The sequence below is a fragment of the Sylvia atricapilla genome, chromosome 4 (assembly GCF_009819655.1).
Source record: "Sylvia atricapilla isolate bSylAtr1 chromosome 4, bSylAtr1.pri, whole genome shotgun sequence".
Lineage (NCBI taxonomy): Eukaryota > Metazoa > Chordata > Aves > Passeriformes > Sylviidae > Sylvia > Sylvia atricapilla.
The window spans coordinates 66,021,565-66,045,049 of NC_089143.1; the positions used below are offsets into that span (position 1 = coordinate 66,021,565).

General features: G+C 37.5%; 1 protein-coding gene across 1 annotated transcript; it reads right to left on the bottom strand.

The window, feature by feature from the left end:
* Positions 1-16,873: 16,873 nt before the first annotated feature.
* Positions 16,874-23,335, bottom strand: C4H4orf33 (chromosome 4 C4orf33 homolog). The gene is made up of 5 exons (XM_066318200.1): positions 22,796-23,335; positions 20,899-20,959; positions 20,659-20,710; positions 20,336-20,535; positions 16,874-19,304 (listed from the first exon to the last, which is right to left on the bottom strand). The coding sequence occupies exons 1-5, from the start codon at positions 22,974-22,976 to the stop codon at positions 19,205-19,207; spliced, it is 594 nt and encodes a 197-aa protein (XP_066174297.1). The 5' UTR covers positions 22,977-23,335; the 3' UTR covers positions 16,874-19,204.
* Positions 23,336-23,485: the final 150 nt, after the last annotated feature.

The window sequence follows — 23,485 nt, forward strand, 5'->3', positions numbered from 1 at the left end:
TGCGATTTTAAAAAGGCTCAAAATCCTCTACAATGAAAAGGTAGGAGCTCTACCTTTCTCCTCTTTTATTAATGAGAGGATCAGGTTCAAGTGGATGGAGTATCAGCCATCATTAAGAAATTCATTCTTCCAAAAGCCATAATGAAGTGTCACAGTGCAGAGCTATACAAAATGGACTATGGAAAATTTGTCCTAAAATTAAGACTAACATTAGACTAGAGGAAATCCTTTTAAGCCACTAGACAATACCAATCATTACAGATTTATCAGAGCCATAAAAATGCATAGTATAGGTTCTCACTGGGTTTACCACAATGCTGAACTACACTTACCTTTTGGAAGTCAAAATGCTCAATTAGTTTTCTTCTATTTTAGATAGAATTCATTTGCTTTCCAATGTTACCAGAATTTGAAGTCGCTATTAATTTGTACACAGTAAAGGCAATATTCCTTTATAGTGGAGGAGACCAGTGTGAGAGGAAGAAAAAGTTGAGTGGAATATTTGTATATAACCTGATGAAATTTGACCCTCAATCCAGAAAAGTGTCCATTCCATGTCAATATTTTAGAATATTTCAGAACTACTACAGAAATTAAAACAAAATAAAAGAACTGCACTCAGATTAAGGACTCAGCTGCCTGGAAAATCAACCCACAGTAGCCTATATTGAAATACTGCTCTGGGACCTTGGACTAACATGATAATTTCCTGAAAATCCCTTTAAAAAGAGTGGCACTTTGAAGATACTAAAACTTAACATTTATTTCTTTTACTCAAAAGGAAACCCTGAGCTATTTCACAGCATATCAGCACCTCATCAACATGGCACACCGGGAGAAGGGTGTGTCTGCTAAAAGAAATTCAAGCCATGAAGCAACAAGGATTTTTGGGAGGGTTTTACTCTTTTTGTTTGGGTTTGGGTTTTTTTGCCTTTTACATGCTCCAAAAATATTAGAATTTACACAGAAAAAAGCCTGTATATTGAGAAAAGGTAGAAATTAAAACGAAAATAGCAAATAAACGGAAAGTTCCCAAGAACAGATAATCTTCTGTTATTTACATCAAATTCTTTTGCCTATATAGAATAGAAATAAAAGGCTCATATAGTCTGTTGAGTCTTAAAACAGGTTTCTAAAAGACATTATTAAATCCTTTACAATACTTTATTCTTTTTTTCACAGCAGCGAGCTGGATTACTTTTTTTTTTTTCTTTCTCTCACCACTGTAAACTTGCTATAGTTTTCCATGTAAACACAGCCCCAATTAGACGTTCATCACAGACAGCCTCCTGCTGTCAATATTCCTCACCAGAAGCCATCAGTATGACCTGCACACTCTCACTGACAGGTCATGCATCAGCCACATGCTGTTTATTTGTCAGCTTCATTGATTCCTTGTGCTTCCACTGGTACCTGTAGGAGGGAGATGATATTGTCAGAGACCTCACAACACAGATGTAATGAACTGCTCCAAACGGGCACACCCTGAGAGGAGTGTCCACGGCTTGGAAGAGCAAAAGGCAATTACATCCTCTAAGGGTATCAAGATGCTTTTGCCATTCTGATTAAAGGGTAAGAGGCTTTCTGGAATACATGGCCTTAACAGAGTTTATATACTCCATTACCATGTATCACCAATGTCCTCTTCTTCAGGTAAGCCTTGTCTCATTTGGTAAAATTCAAAAATGTAACCTTTTTTTTATGGTTTACACTGCTGTTGTGATGAGACTGCTAACTACACTGCTGATATAGATAGAAGAAAAAGTTCCAGTCTCCTGTGTGGAGAATTAATCCAAGCTTTTGACACATTGAAACCTTGTCCTCATCACATGAGGTCAAGTGGAAACACTATTGCTTTGTGCTAAAAGGAGGAGTTAATCCTTCCTTAGCTTTGTTTTATAAATAATTTTCATAAGAGTACAGCAAATCCAAAGACCCCAAGGGGGTATAATTTAAAATTTCACACCACTGCAGCAAAAGGTGGTCAGTCACTAAATTCTCTGAACACAGGCAAAAAACTCATGAAGTCAAAGAACAGGGGAAAAAAAATTCAGATCAAGATAAGCCACACAGAAAAAATTAAATTAGTGACCACTGCGGGCATTGTGTGACTCCTATTTCGATCTAAATCTCATTGAGATGAGAGCCCCAAGACAGTCCTATTTAAACTAATTTAGCATAAAACACAGCTCAATACAATGGTGGCAATATCTAGTCCCAACTGTCTCCTGCAATTTACTTTTAATCTGTAACATTCCCCACCTTCTGTGCAATTTCACGGCAGAAAAATAATAGTTATAAAGGCTACTTTAAAATAGCATTTCCAGTTACAGACAATTAGTTGCAAAGACACTGAGGTACCTCAGTGTTTCTATTGAAACGTAAATATTTGTGATTTTAACAGCTTACTATTCAAAGCAAGACAAGCTATTCATTTACCACACTTCCTTTATTCAGAACACTTTGAATAATATTTGCAGTAGAACACTTTAAATAATATTTACAGCCAAGACTTTGGTTTTTTTCAAGGAAAATAGGTTTTCTTCCATTAATTCAAAATTCATTGTCTTTCAAATGTTCTTATCATTATTGTGTTACTAAATACTATGGCATCTTTTTCAGAAATTATGACAACTGCAGGAAAAGCAAAAATATTTCTATCTCAAAAGCACACTGTAAACAATAAACTGGCCAATTCATAACTGCTGTGCCTGAAATAATTGTAATAATTTCCTTGCTATATTTTTTATCTCAAGACCTTCTATCAGTAACAGCTTCTTCCCATTTGCCACCCCTTGCTCATGCCCACCTTACCCAGTAGGAGTTAGAACAACCAGTACAGCAAAAGCTAAAATTTAGGTGTCATCACTCACTCCTCCCAACTCACCTCATCCAGCAAGAGCAACAGACACAAGAGATAGCAGGAATAAGCAGCTGAGAGCAAGAATCACACAGGAGAGTGCACTGAAGAGCCCTTACTCCCTGGAATTCTGGCCCCCAGCAACCATGGATGTCAATGCTGAATATTCCAGTAAGATCACACTGTTTGAGAGAAAGCAGTTGTTGTAGAACCTGTACTTAAGCTGAGAGAAAATGATGCAGTATTATTTACAATGACAAGTGATTTATTGGTGAGCTTTTTATTCCCCACAACTTGTTTAGGTGTAACACTTCCCCACAACTGTACTGAGTTTCTAATTCTGCGCAGTTCTATGTTTGAACAGTAGTTCTAGATACACCTTTCTGTTAGAGTTGTATTAGAACAGTCCATTTTCTCCCCAGTATGTGCTTCCTTAGGAATATTTTCCAAGTCTTTAATTTCATTTTTCATAGCAGATTTTCTACTTGTGTCTTGTTCCCCCCTCAAGATCACACACAATCAAATGTGACTGGAACACTTTTCTATCAGTATTTTTCAGTTTAGCATAGGAAACAGGCCAAAATATTTTAGATGGCCTCTAGGACACTAGCTGAATATAAGTAAACATATAAGTTTACAGACTCAAGATTATTCCAACCTATTTCCCAGGCATTTTTGAAACTATGAACATTCTTTTCAAGAGTTCTTAGCAATTTTCATCCCATGGGAGTCCACGAATTTTAATGATTTGCACAGAAATAACTGGGAATGGGACAAATGTTTTACATCCAAGCATTGTTAATGAACTGGGCAAGTTGCACTGTTTGGAATAGCTCTATTCTCACAGATATTGGAAAGGCATTTTTATTAGCTTAACCACAATCAAATAATAATCTGTTGTGTAAATTAGAAAGAAAATCTAAATTTATTACAAGATAAAATTAACTTAACAGAACTTAACAGCTTTAATGGGAAGGGAGAGGGAGGGGAAGTGAAAATGTTCCCCAAAAGTCCCAGGTCTCATAGTTACTCCTTATGCCTCTGCCTTCTAATTCTGTTCTGTTCTTTTCCTTCTTGTAACTTCAGGGGAAAACCACAGACTATGGACAACCCCTTTTTCAGCCCAGCCTGCTGCATACCAGCCACTCAAGCCAGGTTGCTCCCAGAAATAGCAATGCACAGTAAACCGCATTCTGGTTTCAAACTTGTTGATTATTATTTAAAGATAAGAAGATGATAGGTAACACCAAAAAGTTAAATAACCATCAAGCACAATTCCCTTCTACTGAAAAACAGACCAAAAATCAACCAACACACACAAAAAAAAAAAAAAAAAAAAAAAAAAAAAAAAAAAAAAAAAAAAAAAAAAAAAAGGTAATCTCTGGAAAGCTTTTAAATGCAAATTTTGGTATTTCAGAATTTCAGAATATTTCAGCTCCTAAGGCCTGCTATGAAAGGAAACTGAAGTTTCATGTTATTTAAGTAAGTTTTCAAATTCCTGAAAAAATGCATCAACCTATAAAAAAGTGAAGCTTTCAAAACTCCACCACAAATACCAAAACATAATGCAATTGTGAGAAGCAAGTTCGCCATGAACTAAAAAACCCCTTTTTTGTTTTTTATTTTGTTTGGTGATCCCATATGAACTCTGTTTTACTGCACTGCAGGAAGGACTTGGTGTCACAAGCCTTGAGCCTTAGCTGACTGCAGCTGCAGCTCTCTATTTCTCCTGATAAAACCCAAATAAAACCTGTGGAACACTTCAACACAGCTTCTGAACCAGATTTTCCCTTGGCCTGGATAATTCACACGATGGCATCACGTGTGACTTTTGTGAACAACAAGTTTTAAGTTGTAAATGCTGAGTTCATAACATCATATTCTCCATTCACTCAGCTTAATTTATGACTGCTAAGCCTGTCCTCCTGCTTGGAGTGGGAATATGTACCTCCAAAAACATACAACTTAACTAGAAAGGAGTAAATACCTCAGAAAAGTCTTCCTTTAATTTTCTAATGTACTGTGCCTTTTTAATCTAAAGAGATAGTCATAGAAGGACAAATTTTCAAAGAAACAGCAAGATCAAAATTTGTTGATGGTATGGTTGTAGTCATATATGAACAAGTTTTCAGCCCAGAAATTAGTCACAGGTGCATTTATACTTTAAAATAATGCAGCACATGAATTTTGTGCAATCATTCTCACGAGTTTCACAAAACCACATTGTTTCAAACTTAGTGGGAAGGTAATAAGATCTCCCTTTTGCTCTAATTTAACAGAAGAGAAAGAGATGAAATTAAGAGATGCATGATGATATCCAAAGTCTCCCAAAGGAAAAGCAAGTTATTTTGTTGCTGGGGCCACAGCAGCATACCAAACAGCATTTGTGAACTTGGATACCCTTCTTAAAATTGCAGCAGTGCACTTAATGAGCCATACTTCAGAGGTGCATAAAATTAGTACCGAGGTAGACTGCAGACCTAATAAATCTTTCACTAGAACTTGTTCAGGTATCACTTTTCCCAAAGTCATAATGAAACTAAGACTGAGGGAAGGCCCACTGGTTTCAAGGAAGAGTCCCACTCCATTCCATGGTGACCCTACTACTGCTTGTGAGATGCTACCAACGGCTTAGTTAAACCTCTGCTCTTCACAACAGCCAGTTTAAGCATTGATATAGAATCACTGGCTCCCCCTCTGCAGCCAGGGATTCAGTATATTCCTCAGAAACCCACAGGAACTAGCAATAGACATGCTTGCCAGGTGTGTTCAAGAGCATTAAGTTACCATTTTTCACAAGCACTAAATTCAGTGAAACAGAACAGGGTTTACTGAAAGAACTGGCAATTATGAAATTAGCAGTGTAGTGCTGATAGTACCTGGGAGCCTTGCCTTCAAGACCCTACCTATGCAGCAAAGGGTTTAACTATAATCCAGTTTGTGTGAACTTAGAAACAAAGTAAGTTTATTGATAACAAAAATCAATAGATTTGACTAAGACCACTCAAGAGTCCTTCCACCTGCTGCCCCCTTGGCCTTTTTCACCAGTATAGGAACAATTAAGAGGTGGCAGAAACCTGCCAAGGAACTATGGAGCTGATCTAGGAGTTTAAGACATACCACCGTATCTTATTTTCTCACTTGAGAATGACCAAGCATGAATCAAAGTTCCATAATTTTGAGTCATTAGAAAGACATTTCGTTCCATCATCATTATTTACTGTGACTTGACAAATATGGTGAACTGCTATGAATAATGGCATCTATTTCCTTCTAATTTTTCTGGGGAAGGACGGAAGGAATGTACATCCCTACTAAAGGGCATGTGTCATATAAAGGTATATGTTGTATATACCTTTAGAAGAAGACATTTTCCAAGTGAGCATTTTGGAAGACCTTAAAGGCCTTATTTTAATATCTTCTATGCTACTCAGGTTCAAGACATTTAATAGAGTCAACAGCTTAAAGCTCAAATTATTTAAGTAAGGACACTTAGTAGGAAAAGACACATTAAAAGTAAAAGCTGTAGTCAGATGTAAGCATGTTAAAAAATAGAGAAATTGCAATGAGCCCTATGCTTAGGAGAGAGTATTGTGCAGTTAATGTAAGTAATGAACCTTTCATGTGAAATGATGTAGTGTCACAACTCATTTGCATCCCACTTAAAGTGTAATTAAGTTTCCCTGACAGCATGGCTTATGGCTGAAAGAACAGACCTGGCTGCTAAATTAATCCAGAATCCCTCTAGTTAAATAACACTCTGCAAAGAAAATTTAACACACTTTCATTTAAAGTTCCTGAACTTACATTTAAAGTGGCACTATACAGAATTGCCGAGAATGTTGTCAATGACTTTAAGATACCCTCAGGTCACACAGCTGACTTGAAAACAGGTGTCCTGAACCCACACCAAGGTTTGGCCCAAACCACAGTGGCACAAGACAATGCAGTAAGGTGTCTAAATATGTTACCATTTGGGGCTTTTCTTGGAAGTGATCTACAACATTGCAGGAAGTCCATTACCAGGACGGGGTTCTCAAATGCAGAAAAGGATCAAAACCACAGTGAGAAGGTGCTACTAAACTACAGCAGAACAGATGACCATCAGCTGGGTCATTACCTGTAATGATACCAGTGCCGGATTTCTTGATACAGTAACATCCAGCAATAATAAGCTTGATATTAAACACGTTTTTGGTTCTAATTGAAAGAAGCCTGACTATTAACCACTCTTTTCAGCCACCTACAAAAATCACTCCCTAAAACCAAGTTACTAAAAACATGATAGGAGTGAGTGGCTTGTGGTCTGGAAAGTCTCAGAGGGAGCATTTACCATTCCTAATAGTAGTACTCCACAACAGGGAGTAATATTTTACAGTTTATGAATCAGTTTATTCTTTACTGATTTTCATCCTATAGGTTCTATTTAGAGCAAAGAAAGTTGAAACAGTCCAGAATATGTAATCCTGTAAAATCCATATGGATCTAAGAAAAGTTAACTTATTACTATGAACCATAAGTATGGACTGTCCAGAATAAACGCTGTTATCCTATTTTCCATCATATTCCTACCTGCACGTTACAAACAGTGAGGAATCTGTGCAGTCTCTCCATGGTTCTGAAAATCTCATTAGAGAGAATTCCATTTTGGCTACTGGAAATAATCCAATTTTAGCAGCATCCCAAGATCACTCCCAAGAGCCACCCTGAAACACAATGTATGAAAATCTGCAAAGCCAAAATCTGTATCAAAAAGGAACAGGTACACCGTGGCTGTAATTATTAAACTGTAGCTGTTCCAAAGGTCTGAATCCTTTCCTACAAGGGGAGAAAGTGTAGCTGCTTTTTTGACTAATGAAAAAAAAAATCATGTCTGGCAAAATGATCTGATGATCTGAAAAATGCTTTTATTGCAGAGTTAAAGAAATGGTAAGCTGGTACTAGTTACTTTATACATAAAGGAATGTTTAAAACAGACCTAAAACTCGTGGGTTTAGAGACTGTGGTAACAGAACATGAACAACCACCTCTCTGAATTTGAGAGATTAAGCTACAGCTTTTTAATACTAATACCATCACTACTTGGAAACTATTTTTCCCAGTCTTCTAATGTTTTCCATTAAGAAAATGTTTCAGGAAAGTTCTTTGTGCCCAAGAAGAGAAGTTTAAAGCCCTGCTTATCCCTCTACAGCCAGAATTTATTACAATCAATGCAAAACACATGAAGTATTCAAGTGTAGCCCCTTAGAACTTGAACATTTACCTGACTAATTTTCAGCATGAGACAACACAATTTAACAAGCTCCACCACAAGCTCCAGACATTTCTTTTCATGTAGTTTTAGTCATTTCTTGACAGTAGGAACCGATTTATCCACATCCCCATTAGTAAGGCAGTTGGGTCCCAGTTCCCCCCCAGATTCCATTTTTTGTCTTAACATTTTCAAACACACCAAATGGTAAATTGCGATGAAAACAAGGAACAGGAAAACACTCTGCAAGTAAATGCTACGAGTTCCACTAACAATTTCCACTCTTAAAATTAAACTCGCTCATGAAACCAGAATTCAGCCTCTGTCTTTCATATGAAACCACTTGGAAGTCCACCACAGTACTCAAAGCCTCAGATGTGTGCCCAATACACAGCAGTATTTGACAAGATACATTTCAGGGCAGCAAAATTCAATTTTGCTTTAAATGCACTGAGGTTTTAAGTTAGTGCAGCAAGTAATTATAAGGAGTTTACTGGCATTAACCAAACCAGTATCACATAATAACAACTGTATAGTAATATTGTGTAACAATACAAATGTAAAAATGCTATTTATATTCCCACTAATCAGGTAGCTACACATCAAAACACTGATTTTTTTTTTTTTTTTTTTTAAGCAGCATAAATATGTTTTGGGGTTTTTTTTTACTGGGACTAAATAGGAAATGATGTTCTGATAGAGTTAACAAGAGACCACATAGGATCCCTCAGGCAGTCAAAAAATTCTAAGGAACTACAGAACCACCAAACCTAAAATGAAGGAAAAGCTCCCATAGAAATTTTTTCTCCAACAGCATTCTGCTCACTTTCTGAAATCAGAGCCACTGCACACTATAAATCAGCCCTGGACCTTTGAAGCCAATGGAATCCCCCATGTAAGGAATACATATATTCTCTGCCAGTTGTTTGTATGTACCCTTCTGTATTTCCTCTAAAACATTCATTCCTTGTGATTGCATGCAAATAATCAACTTACAAAGGACGCTCTGTATTCTTATTAGATGAAATGAGATGCAGATGACAGATATTGCAGATGACATTCCATTCTGAATTTAACCTGAAACATATTCAAATCAAAAGGAAAAACACTTATGTTGGCCTTAAAGCCCAATCTTGCTTTACTGACAAAAAGAAACTGTTCCTACTCACATATTAGGCCCCTGAATCAGTTTAATCTCTATTTTAAGTATTGGATAAAATGGTTATATATTCTTCCACTCATATTAAATAGTGTAGAATTCATTCTTCTTAGGTGGCAGATGCTTTTAATAAACAAATGAAAACACAATAAGAGAATAATTTGGGTTGTGAGGGATCTTGAAGATTATCTTGTTCCAACACCTCTGTGATAGACAGGTTGCTCAAAGCTCAATCCCACATAGCTTTGAACACTTCCAGGGCTGTGGCACCCAGAACTTCTCTGGGCAACCTATTCCACTGCCCCACCACTTCTCAGTGAAGAATTTCTTCCTTCCATTTCATCTAAATCTGCCCCGTCTATATATAAACTGAGAAGTACAAGTCTTCTATCAAAGCACTAAGTGGTACCATCAGTTTTTTTCATTTTTAATTTCCATTTGAACTTTTCAAAGTGAAAACCACTGATTTTTCAATCAAACACTGATGCAAGGGTATAAATTAGTTTCTAAATTATTTCTTACTGTGTGTGTGGATATTTTGGGTCAAGACAGCCATATCTAAACCACTACCACCCTGAAAGGGAACTGGTTTTAAATGTTTAATTCACTCTTACTGTGGACAATGCTGAAAAAGATAATACATCTTTTTCTTCTACAGCTCTCTCTCAGTCTCATTAAAAACAAAGGACAATCTTTAAGTTGTCCAAGCATGGTCTCTAACCACAGACAAATATAAAACATTAAAATAAAACAGGAAAATTACTCTTCTTTACCCTTGGTTACTGCATGGTTAGGTGTTAGAATACTTCCAACAACGTAAGTGCTACCCATTAGGACAGAAAGTAAGGGGATGACAAAAAATATTTATATGCTTCTAAGAGCAGTGGGCTTCACTTTTATTCACTTCATGAGCTTCCACAGGCACAAGATGCTGCAGACATGCATAAAAGTACTTCTATGTAAATTCAGTGTTAAAGGATACAAAAAGCCCCTTCAGATGAGATCAAGTACTTGGTTGCAAAAATTACCCTAAAAACATCAACTTAAAGTGTGCAGTTAACTGAAAGTCTGAGCTACTAAAAAAACCCATGTTTGTATTCTGTAAAATGTGCCACAGTGAGGCTGGACTTTCCAACAATTAACAAAAATTAACACCGTAAACTTGAATATAAAGAGATACTCCCAGAACAGTTTTCTGGTTTACTGGATAACCTGAGCCAATTTATAAGGGGTACAGAGGTATCTTATTACACAAAGGACATCATTTCAGTGCTTAATTTCAGCACAGTAAAACAAATTAAATGAAATTTACAGGTTTCAGAAACCAGAAGGAAATAAAAGATCACAGAGGGGAAGATGGTGAAAAGAACAACAATGGTCAATTGGAAAACCTTCCTGTACATGAAAAACTAGGAAAAAATTAAAAGAAGAGATATTAGAGAAATTAATTTTACCATTATGATTCTCAAATATTTTTACATAATTTAAAAGTCCACAATAACTAGAACACTTGAATCCACTTCTTACTAATCACAAGATGACACAGAGGATGTCCAGCAAGTCTCAGAATTTGGCCCAAACTTAATTCAGTCTAAATGCTTGTAGACTTTAAATCCAATCAATATGGAAATCATTACAGCAAAGTAACTCCAACAGAGTTTTCTGGGAACAAGAGAGCTGATTTAACAAAGCTGGAATGGACACTTGAAATTACAATCTCATCATCTTGCATACATTCCCTCCCCTGCCCCTTGCAAAATCTGGTTTGACTTTTCTGGTTTCAGTTTTCAAAGCCAACTTGATTTCCACCTTGTGCTGGACAGGGGGGCTCGGTGTACCTCAGGGCCTGACATACCCAATCACAAGTATTAGCACTCCAGATTGGCTAACAGGTGGCCTCATCTATCTGTTTTCTCAAAATTAGAGCTATTCCACTGTGCAATGGCTTTTAACATCCAGCCTTTCAGATCCACACATCACTTGAGACTCTGCCAACCTTCCTCCAGGAGACATGAAAATAACCTTCAGTACCAGTGCTAATGGAGCTTAAGCAAATATGAAAAGCTTCAGATTATCTTCAGAGAAGCTGCTAAGATACCAAATGCAAGCACGTAGAGCATACTGCAAAGTGACAACAGGCATACAAGCAAAGAAATTTATTCGTAAATAAATCTCAGCGTACTCCTGTTGCCTCCATTTGTGTGAAGCTGCTGATGGACACCCAGCAAAACCTGATTCTGCGCAGCAATTACAAATTCTTCTAACAAGACCTGAGATTCTTAGGTGATTTCTAATGCAGTAGAAGGGCTCAGGGAACATGGAACACAAATCCAATGGAAACCAGGCTTCACAAAACAGCTTTTAATTAGGATGTTCTAATTAGACGCCGAAGAGATACACAATCATCCACAATTAATTCTACTCTTGATATGGCTTAGGGAACATTGCAGCTAAGTCAGAAAAGGCAGAGGCACTTCACCTTTCAAACCTTTATCTTCAAAAAGGAAAAGGAAAAAACATTCCTTACTTTAAACTCGTTCACTAAAGCATCTCCTGCTACTGAAAACCAAAAACTCATCTTGCATAAGACCTGCATTTTAAACAATCCACTCTTTATGACTATAATTAGATTCATTACATCTGCTGAAAAACTAGGCAATTAGTAGTTCTAATAAAGTAGCCATTAACTTGTACTTAGAAATGACTGATTTTAATAGCAGTATATTTAATAGTTTAAAGGAATCATCGCATTTGTCAATTAGCACTATCAATTTTTAATTAAATTATCTTTCCACAAGTACAGAGGAAAAAAAAAAAAAACACACACACCCAGATGTTTCATTAAGTTCATATGGAACAGAATTCTTCTGACTAAAACACAATTTTTAAGGGCTGTATTGGTTAACCAACATTGAGGTGTAAATAATACACAAGCTACAGACAGAAAAAAGCTGCACAGATCTTTGGACAAAGGTCTTCTCTAAGGTTTTTATGATCTTGCTAATCAGGAAAAAACCAGACTTCATCAGAAATAAAAAGCCCCAGACATTGTTGAAAACTACAGAGGACTTTGAGAATGCATCTATAAATCCTAGAGGGAGAAGGTGTTAATAACCAGAGGTTATTTACTCAGCATATCACATTACAGTGCACACAAAGCAGTCAGTTGGTGGAGGCAATACAGAATCTGTGCAATAGCCCTCATTTTAACAGATAAATTGCACACCTTACAAGCAAGGCCATCAGGATTTGAAGCACTTCAGGCATTGTAGACTCCAGAGGATGAAAGTAAAGACTTGGCACTCTGAAGCAAACATATGCAGAATGTGATCAGTCTTTCCTGTATCATTTACTAAACCTGCTAATTAATCTGGAGGGCCTCACACAAGCATCAAATACACAGACTGATATGGAAAGCAGTCCATTTACTTCTCTATTATACCTAAACAGGTGCAGAAATAAAAAGGAAAAAAAAATCCACTTCCCATTAGCTCAGACATTCTTTTCCAATCCTAAATGTTAAATCTCAGTAAGTCCTGACACTTCAGAGGTGCACCATGTAGAAATGGACTCATGTCCAAAGGATACTTCAGTATCCTTATAAAAAATAAAATAAAATAATTCCCCTTGTGTATAACAACTTTGTGACTTGAAAAATTCCCCTGTGAGCTCACAAAGACATGTCAAGCCAAAAGCACTGGCAAGATAAAGATGTCTCCTTTTAGGCAGCAGCCTGCACTTAAAATCCAAAACCATCTTTCATGCTAAAGACTTTGCTAATGACCATCTCATCAATAATACCTGAACAGATAAAATATAGTTCCCACTTCCTACTCAAAGAACAACATTACTACAATAACCTGACAGAGCTTGATGTATGAGATCCCTTCAAGGAAGACTTGATTCTCTTCCTCTGCACACAGATTTTTATCAACAATTTAAAAACACAAATAAGATAGTCAGACCTTTTTAGGAATATAAGGAAGCATGACTGACATTAGTTTGAACAGTGATTTCTTATATACAGGCTGGTAGCACTTCACCCATTGTCTTCAAGACAAAAGAACCTGCAGAGGTGGTTGAAGGGATCCATCCAAGAATATAAAGAAGCACAGAAAGGCATTGTTGCCTCTACCACTCAAGAGTTCAGAGCTGATCAAGTATTCTGCAGCCTCACACATTTTATATTTAGTGTCCAGCCTATGGCTATATGATCCTACACTCCACTGAATGACACAATAGACGTGAACTTCACTGAGAGGGTGATCAGACAGGAATCAGAACTGTCTGCCCAGCTCAAGAACTGCAATAGGCTGTCCAGGAAAGTGCTGAAATCACCACCATGTCTAAAAGTGTTCAAAAACGTGTGAATGTGGCACCTGGGCCATGGGTCACTAGTGAACATGGCAGTATTAGGTTAACAGCTGATTCCAACCTTAACAATTCTATAATTTATACAATACTCTCACTTCACCTTATAGAGCGCATGAAGAAAATGAACCTGTTACCAGCAAGATTTGTGGAGATTTCCCATTCCCTCTTCATTTATGGCTCACACTCAGCCCACAAATGCAAAGCCTGAGCTTCCCAATTTCCTGAATTCTAGCAGCTTTCTTCTTCCACTTCTCACTACCTTTGCTCAGCAAGAGATTTTTGAGAACATCAGCAAGGAGTTTTGCTTTGCCCCTAGCTATTAACACACAGTTCTAGTATAGCTTGTAAGTAATGAGAAACCACTGCAGGGAATTACAAAAAAAAAAAAAAAAAAATTCCTTCAGTTGTGTTTCCAGCTACAAGAATAGCTATAGCTACAGTGTTTCCAGCCAACAATCCATCCAGCACAAGTGACCTTTTTACATAGGTAGATGCCTAAAACAGAGTTAGAAAGGAAAGGATATGCTTATCCTATCACACTCCCAAACTCAAATGATTTTCTGCTGAGAGGATTTCTTTAATCTGATTTTAGATACTTTAAACCCACCACTTCATCTTTCTTCCAAGTACCTTTCCCAATCAGTCTCCCACTGAGTCCACAGAACGTTCTCAAGCACATAGTGGCAAAACAGTGTTAAGGGAAAAACCACTTTGCTCTGCTCCCAGCAGGCTGAAGACAGCCCCAGCCTTAACAGCAGGTGCTCACAATCAAAGGACATTCCCCATCACATAACCTGTCCCTGCCAGGCAGAAAGAACACTTCCCACTTGAAAAGTCAAGCCCTGGCAATTCTACCTGCCAGGGGTGGATTCCCACTCCCAGCAGAATCTGCAGAGAATGCACCTCTCAAGCTGTGCTTTTCTGAGGTTTCTGAGAATCTCTTCCACAGAAATTACAAAATACTTCTGACAACAGGGACCTCTCACCAAGTCTCGACACTTCATTCTAGAAGTCATAAGAATTTAAGGAGGTACAAGATGACAGTTTTGTCTTCTAACATCATGAACTATCCTTCCTCCAAAACCACTAAATATTTTGCCAAAATTAAAAAGATTTAAAGCAGATACTTGGCATAAGAAGTTACAGCCCACTCTATTAACATTTAGGAAAGTAATATGCAATTTTAAAACAAGAACCAGTTCTTTAAAGTGCCAGACACAATTAAACATAAATGCCATGGCTTGTATAAGCTATAAAGCACTGAGAAAGTACCAGTTTCCAAACGGTTTCATTTGCTGAAAGAAGCAAACTCAGCAGTAAGAAGTGAACCAATTACATTGCCTAGAATTAGTGATGAATAATTTTGTGACAGCTACTACTGGCACCAAGATATAAATTCCATTGCCTGCAGAGACTGAGTTCAAGAGAACTAACTCATGAAATGAAAGACAAGATTAAATTGGCAACAAATGTGCTCTGCAGAGGGAATTTCTGTATTTTAAAAAAGTGACATCTGAAAACTCTTTTTTTTCCCCTATAAGAATTTGTCCCATATTCCAAGAAAGCCACTGGACTAGCCTGGCTGGGTTGGTTTTAAAACAGCAGTGAGGACAGGGTAATTTAATTTTACTTCAGTAATGTTTACTTCAGCTATTTTAACACTATTTAGTCAGTTCTGGTCTATCACATTTAAAAACACATTTGTATTTGCAAATACACTACATAACTGGCAGAGAGTAGTTACACACATACTTTGTGATAGTCTACAGCATAATTCCTGAAAATGAAACAGGAACATATTTTGGTATGTTCATAGCTTAGTGCAGATACAAACAGTGCCTCCTGATCCATCACTGGAAACCCTCCCACAGACCCCCTGCAGCCAAGGCTCCTACTTGTTTAGAAACAGAATAATGAAAACAAGCAGAGCCAGGCTTGGCTAGAACTGAATTCTCCTGACAATACTAATTTCAACAGACAGACAAGGAGAGGGCAAAAGGCATAACTGCAATACAGCTTATGGAAAGGGCTGTATTGATCTCACTGAGGCTGTCTGCATGAGCACGTGCACAGCTGTTCATACAACTTGTGCTAAAAAATCAGCCCTAAAGCACTTCCCTGTACTTGTGCTGAAGCACTGCTCAGGGACACTGCAGCAAACCAAAGCACTCATTGAAAACAAAAAAGAAAGGAATCACCAACTAAATAAATGCAGGTTAACTATCAAATTTCAGCAGCATTATTCTAAATCTACCATAATTAAATGCAATGAATTCTACTTTAGAGATTGCCCTGGTACCAGGAAAGAATACTTCTAAATTTTATGTGCAGCAAATGATGCACTGTGCCATTCACATTTCAAAAAGATTTGTACGTGAATTTAAAACACACCACCACATTCTGTGCTGTGCCTTTCACAGGCACAAAACAGCCTGGATAAAAGGAACTGCAAGCAACACAGTGCTTAACATCACATTCAGCAGTAACTTACCATCATGGTGCTGGGCAGTGCAAATATTAACTCACTCCTGTATCCAATAACTAGACAGATAACGCAGTAGCTGTATCAGCCATAGCAGTCAAAATGTATATAGTCCTGAATTAAATCAGAGCTTCCTAGCTTTTGTATCTGACCTGGCATATCAGAAAAAAAAATATTTAAAAGTATATGAATAGATGAGAAAAATTTTACTCCTGTTAAGAGCTTTTGCATCCAAACAAAACCCCAGTGTGCAGAATCATTACATGAAATATTAGATGTTACCTGACAGCCTAAGTTGCTCCAGCTTTGTATTTAAGGTACAAATAACTTCTATCAGTAGCACAAATTGCAATTCAAGTTTTCTTGACATAATTTTTTGGGGCATTTTTGTATTGAAGAAAAAGCATTTTCTGTCTCTCTTAAGCCACAGTTTTCACATTATTTCACCAAGCTTCACTGCAGGTTGTCCAAATCACTGAAGCCTCATCCTTGAAGGGGTGCATCAGCTCTCACAAATCAGGCTGTATTAAAAGAAAAACTCCTTCAGAATTCAAAACAGCCCTTTTGGAAAGTTTGCCAGAGACTATACAAGACACTTGCAAAAAAAATTTAAATCCAGAATAACATTAAAATCATCTGAACACCACAAAAGCACTTTTATACTACAGCCTGACTGACACCTTGTTGAAATTTATCTTCTTTTGATTTTGTCTTCAAAATTATTTTTGCAAATAGCCCCACAGGAAAGTAAACATTAGAACTGTAATTACACAGCATGAAAAGTGTTTCTTATGACAAAGATGTCTCAAATAAACCAAAATAAGCCACCATCAGCTTGACTGAAATATCCTTTTTCTAAAATCAAGCATCCAGCAAGAAGTAAAGATCTGGTTAAGGATAACTAGGCTGCCAGCACCAAGGCACAGTTTAGACAACCTTCTTCTCCCACCTAGTGGCCAGAAGCGCGAAGAACAAGGTTTTTGGGAGTGCAAACATAAGATGTTTTCAAACACCAGCTCTAAAGACATCATTTGACATCATAAGGAGGACTGAGCCATGTATAATTCTGGTTAAGTTCACAAGTAATGAGCATTCTATCACTGTCATGCAGAACAGAGTCATTTGGTCATTTTTCTCCTGTCATCAAAAAAAGGAGACACAGCTCAGGAAAGACAGGCTACAACTGGCCCCCAGTACATACAGTTCAACTGGACACTTAAAGCTCAGAAACACACAAGTGAACCAGAAAATGGCAGCACGGAGTAGCACAGGCCTTGAATAAAGTCTGTATGAGAATCTCCATTTCCTGGAACACCGAGCATTGCATTTTGTACTGCAAAGACAATGGTTTTACTTGAAATTTCTTACTCAGGGGAAGTAATCTGTTTCCCTCCAAGTTCATCATTTACATCCAAAATCAATTCTGAAGCAGTCAGTTTGAAGTAGGAATAAACATGAGATGAATAAAAAAACTTTATTTACTGTCGTTTACATACAAAGTATCATTCCTCATATGAAACACCTATTGTAAAAAAAGCAGTACGCCCATTTAGAATCTTTGCAGACACTTTTTGACAAACTTTTCAAAATAAAGTCTAAAAGTTTTCTGAAATGCCATTTTGGTTTTGACTAAAATTTTTCAAAGCAGCTTTGAGATATCATTGTCTAGATGATACTTTAATCAGCATTTATTGAATTATTCAAGATTTCAGACTGATGTCATTCTGTAGAAAACTGTACATGGATAGAAGGTAGAAAAGTAGTCAAACAACTGAGTGTTCAATACTTACAATTTTCAACAGATGGCACTTTACAGCAAGGAACCTTTAATGTCTAATTGAAACAGAGCAAAAGTAATTGGATGGCAGAGTGCAAGGACATGCCAAAGTCTGTCACAGAAAAAGCCTAATATCTTCAAATTGGAAAGCACAGTTCTATAAAACTGGAAGTGCAAAGAGGGAATCCAAAGCTAAACAAAAACTGTGAACTAACATTCTATCTCAGGTATTAACCACACTGAGATGTTCCTCCCAAAGGTGGGGTACTCCCACCTTCTTTGCTTCTCAGGCAGAACTTACAGCCAGAGTTAAGGTGAAAGATAGCAAAGAAAATAGGACCATCAGCATGTGTTTACTTGTGCACACTAGCAAGAACCTGGTTAGTGGGCAAGTTTCACATTTCCTAAGCTAATTTATACAAGATTAAACCAGTAGCCACAATCAAGCAGCAACTTGCTATGCTAGACAAAAAAAAAAAAAAAAAAAAAAAATCAGACAGCTGAGATAAAATTCTTGAATTAACGTGACAAGTCTTAGGAAAAAATCTGCTTTTTCACACACACAACTATACCAAAAGGTTTTACTAAGCATGATTTGTCCCAGAAACTTCATCTGAAACACATAAAACCTTTTGCAAATGTATCCTCTGCACTTAAGACACCATTAGAAACTCCACAAAGAGGTCTGGGAGACAGAATAAGTTCCCCCTTCAACATTAAGCAAGGAAAAACTTCAGGCACAAGAACATACCAGGAAAAGGCTGTAAAGTGTTATACCTCTTGCAGAGCAAGTACTGAGCCTCCAAAATGCATGATAGCTATATTCTTCTCTGTTCCTGAATAAGGCATTCTTCCTCCCGATTGTAAGCAAAAAATCTAGGCACATAAGGATCTCATTCAGCGGTCTACAAGCAAACAAGCAGCAGTAAAAACACAGCAAAAATGCAGCAGCTATTGGAAAACCGAAAGATTTCAAGGTATGGGCCTTGTCAGACTTCAGAGCCCTCACCAAAACACACCTGCAATTTTAGCACATTTTCCCTCCTTCACTGGTAGCAGCAGATTCATCTCTTGCACAGATGAAAAACTCCATACATACATGGAGTGAAACACAAGCCATTCACACATTTAGAATCAAGAGAACCACATGCTTTGCAGTGGATTTTCAGACAGATCCATAGTTTTGGTGTCAAGGAAAGCCTTGCTAATCTGGTATCTACAACCCCTGCTCAGAATGACGAACTTGTTCCCATACAGCTTCAGCCAACTTCAACATTATAAAAATGTATGCCTCAATCCATTCACTTGGTGAGAGATTGCCATATATCTGATTCAGGCTGCTTCCAGGCTTCTCCTGTTAGTTCTTTCAGGTTCAAGTCCTGGAAAAATTCCAAACGATGGCTGCAAAAAAAAGAGAAACAAACAGAGGCATGACTTCTGTAGTAATCTGTAAGAGCAAAGACAAACAGAGCAATGAAAGCAGCAAGAAACAGTCTTCTCACATAATTTCATCTGCTACCAATACCTGAAAAAGGCAATTTTTTTGAAAGGGGTACTAAAAAAAACAATTCCTTCTTAAAACATCTTATAGCCATTCTCCACTTTAATACAGAGAAATAAAAACACCCATTTGTCACAGAACAGCAATAATATGTTTTGTTAGCAATAGCTCAGAATTTTTAAAAATACACAGTTGCAGAAGCTAAACTTTTCATAAATAAAGGCAAATAAAGGGTAATTTATCTAAAATTTACCCTACCTCACCATCACTATATGCTGTGTGACAAGTTTTATAAGAACTACAGTGTGTCCTCTAGAGCTAGCTCATTTATACAAAATGCCCAGAAGTACTAGGTTTTATCAGCCTCACAGCCAAAGAAAATAAACAGGCCCAAAGCACACTTTAAAAATCCAAATTATCTGGTTTTTTTCTATTGACACTGGGTATCCTTTAATTGTATTTTTTGGTTTAGGCTGCCTTTTCAATTTTTTTCCATAGCACGGAACCATCTGTAGAGGTGAAAGCTTTTAGAACAGCAGGGAAAGAGCAGAAAGGATTTACTAGAAAATGTACCTGGTGAAATTATCACCAAATGGCACTTCAGGAAGAAGTGAAGTCAAGAACGAAAAGTAGAACAACCTATCCATGATTTAGATGAGGGAAGTGATGAAAGCAGATACCAGTGGCACTGAAGGCATAGTTTTCTATTATGCATTCTATAACTTCTATATTTCTATGCCCCAACATAGAAACCAAGCACTAATTACAGTGCCACAGTGCTTTTATACAAAGCACAACAACACTAGACTCAGAGCTAAGCATACTATTATAAAAATACTAAGAGGGCACTCAATCCAAAAACCAGATTAGCTTTCTTAAGTATTGCAACAATAGTGCAACTACATTACAGAAGAGCTCATTTTAGGCTTACAAATCTGGTTCCTGTCCTTCTTGAAGTTGGTGTGGAGGCACAGGATAAAGTGCTTCATATGTCCTCTCCTCTCCCGAGCCATGAATTGCAAATGCATTGAATTTGTCAGTGCATGGTGGAAAATAACTCCAAGGAAGAAGAGCTTTACCCTCCCATTTGGTTTTCATTCTGGTCACCTCAAACTCCAGAGGAAGTTCTTCCTGTTAAAGGAGAGGGAAAAAAGAAAAAAAAAAAAAAAAAAACCACAAAAACCCCAAGTATTGGAAATCTTCTAATAAGAAAGTAGGTAAATAAAATCATTATGCTTGTACTTGACCACTTACTTTCCATGCTTTTCTTCTGCCAGAAAGCAGCAGCAGTAAGTACTGCCCATGGCTGTGAAAGAATCAGAGCAGAGTTTTCCTAAAACTACATCAAGTTATTAGTGTATTATACCACCACAAATATGCACATTCCCCACACTGAAACAATTTCAGTGTCTAGTCTCCCTCAAACATGTATCTCACAAGCATTAAAACTGCAAGTGCAATTTAATTTTGGGGACTTTTTAGGACCGTACTTACGGACAAAGCTCGACTTCTAAATACTGCTCAGTTCTGTCACTCAGAAAGAATGCTTCTACAACTGAAAAAAAACCAAATAAACAAACCCCCAAGCTGTCAGTACTTTATATTAACTATTTTGTAATAGCCTAAGATCTTCATATCCTATTAACACAACTCAATGTCCATGGGTTTTGGCCTGTGCCATGCCAGACTCACTACTGACATGTACACAGTAAGTATAACCCAAACATTCAAAATGTTGCACCACAACTCCAACTTCAGGAGCTCTTATTTTTAATTGCTATGATCACAAAGAACTTTATAAAGCACTACACTAACTTTATTAGCCCTACCAATCCCAGTTTTTAAAACACTCACCTTGGTGCAGCAGGAAAATGAGGGAAAGAGCATTGCTCATACATTCCGAGCAGGGCACACACCCACAACTAAAACTTCAGGAATAATAAAAAAAGCATTTGGCTCTTAAATAGTTTTTTCAGGTAGATGGGTATTTTGGAGAGCAGATTACTGTTCCAGGTTTACCTGAAAGCCACATATTACATTTGAATCATGTTTCAGGAACAAAAAGTAGAATTTCATGTTTTGTTGTAGTAGTACTCTTTGTTAGAGGGCAGAAATGAGCCAAGACACAGACTCCTTGTTTATCACAGAATGAAAATGGTCCTGATTTATTCCCCTTTACAGCTCAGCCATCCTGACTCCAACCATTCACTGACTCTGCCTGCAGCAGCTCCTGCTGTGGGTTTCCCTCTGACTGCTGGTTATTTCCTGCTGAACTCTGACTGCAGGGATCCGTTTGCAGACTCTGACTGCAGCTTTTACCTGGCCAGACTGTGACTGCAGGTTCCACCAACAGGCTCTGACTGCACACCCACACTGACCTCACAGCAGGGATTCTCTCTCCTGTTTTGTCCAGTCCTTCTGGATTGTTCCTTCAGTATCCCCTCCTCCTGAATCCTTTTCCTCTGCCCAGCCAACCCAACCCACTTATCTTTATTAGCCCCTGCTGTGACCCATTAAGGGCCAGGCTGTTCCTCTTCTTTGGTAATCAGCACAACAGTGACTTATCAGGAGTCAGGTCACCTGCAATCCTTTCCACTCCTACAGTGCTTCTCATGTAAAATTACAGCAGCGCTTCTCACAGCAGTGACATTATCAAAAAACTTTAGTTAGAGTTATGACACAAATGATATCTTTATTTATTTTTATTTAAGCACGTTTATTATAATAACATCAAAGAGGTGTTAATACTGTTTTAGTAGAGCTTGCATCAGAATAGCTCAATAAACAGGAAGTAAAGAACTGCTGGAAATATTCAATTCTTGCATTACTCAAAGCAATGGGTAAAAGTGACAGTATGGACAGAAAAGAAAACACCCAGCACTACTATGATAATTTCCCCCATTCCACTTGGGTACAATTTTGAACTGCATTTCACGAGGTGTAATTTCTGTGTTTCACACCCTCCTATTCCTCAAAGGCATTTTGGAAAAGCTATTAAAACACTTTATTTTTTAAAGCAAAACAGAATCAATCTTTAGGATTTCACTTATCCTTTAATTGCCAGGGCAATTAAACATATATATATATATATGCCACAAAATTATTTTGATATCCAAATATGTACTTGTGAACCCTGATAGTTCACAAGTTGTATCAGTAACCCAAAAACTAAGCTTGAAAGCATGCACTATTGACAAGGTGAGGAACTCAACTTCAGAATTATTGAAAACAACCTAGACCAAATGAACTGAGAACTGAATTCCAGTTTTGGGGTTTTAAAAAAAAAAAAAAAAATCATAAACTCTTAAAAAAGGACCAGGCATATCAAATACAGAGGAACATCAGTGTCTACAGAGATCAGATATATTTGCAGGAGAAGAATTACACCTACCCTCATAGTCCCACAGTCCACCAAAAGGTTTCCCTGGCTCTCCAGGTGGTGCTGGAGGGTCATTGAAGAAAGGAGCACGAACTTCCAGCAGCAGTCCTGCATTATCCGGCCTCAGCACAACTGTAACCGGCTCATGGCTCACAGGAACACCATCCCACCTGTGTTCAATTCGAAATTCCATCTTCAGATACTACACAAATGAAAAAGGAAAGTTCTGTCAAAGAAGAGCTCAGATTCCAGCTCCGCACGAATTGCTGCTCGATTGCCCAGCAAAAAAAAACCCAAACACACACTTTAGTATAAAGTCAATTATCAAATCATGTTTTTAGACATCTTAACTGAAACAAAATAGTTCTGTAAAAAACCTAAGTAAACAGTTACATAAATGCTGTTTCTCATAGTTTTTTGTACCCACAGGGTTACAAATGATTCTGAAATCTTATTCAGATTAAAGCTTTTCAAACATACATCCAAATAAATACCTCCCAACACCACCAGAAATGTTAATCGAGAGAGTAGATAAACAAAACAGTCTCCACTACATGATTTGGTAACATCAGAAAAACAGACTGAGGGGAGACCCTTCAATGTTTGAGACACAAGAAAATGAAGCAACCAGCTAAAGCTTTGATTTGCAGTCATTGCACATTAGCCTTTCCTTCAACACCTCCAGGGACGGTGACTCTACCA

What these genes read in the sequence shown, in the direction of transcription:
- C4H4orf33 (XM_066318200.1), bottom strand. Translation starts at nt 22,976, where the DNA reads ATGGAATTTCGAATTGAACACAGGTGGGATGGTGTTCCTGTGAGCCAT. An exon ending in TTAGAAGTCGAGCTTTGTCC is followed by an intron (nt 20,711 to 20,898) that starts GTAAGTACGGTC and finishes ATTCTTTCACAG; the next exon opens with CCATGGGCAGTACTTACTGC. An exon ending in GAAGGACAGGAACCAGATTT is followed by an intron (nt 19,305 to 20,335) that starts GTAAGCCTAAAA and finishes TTTTTTTTGCAG; the next exon opens with CCATCGTTTGGAATTTTTCC.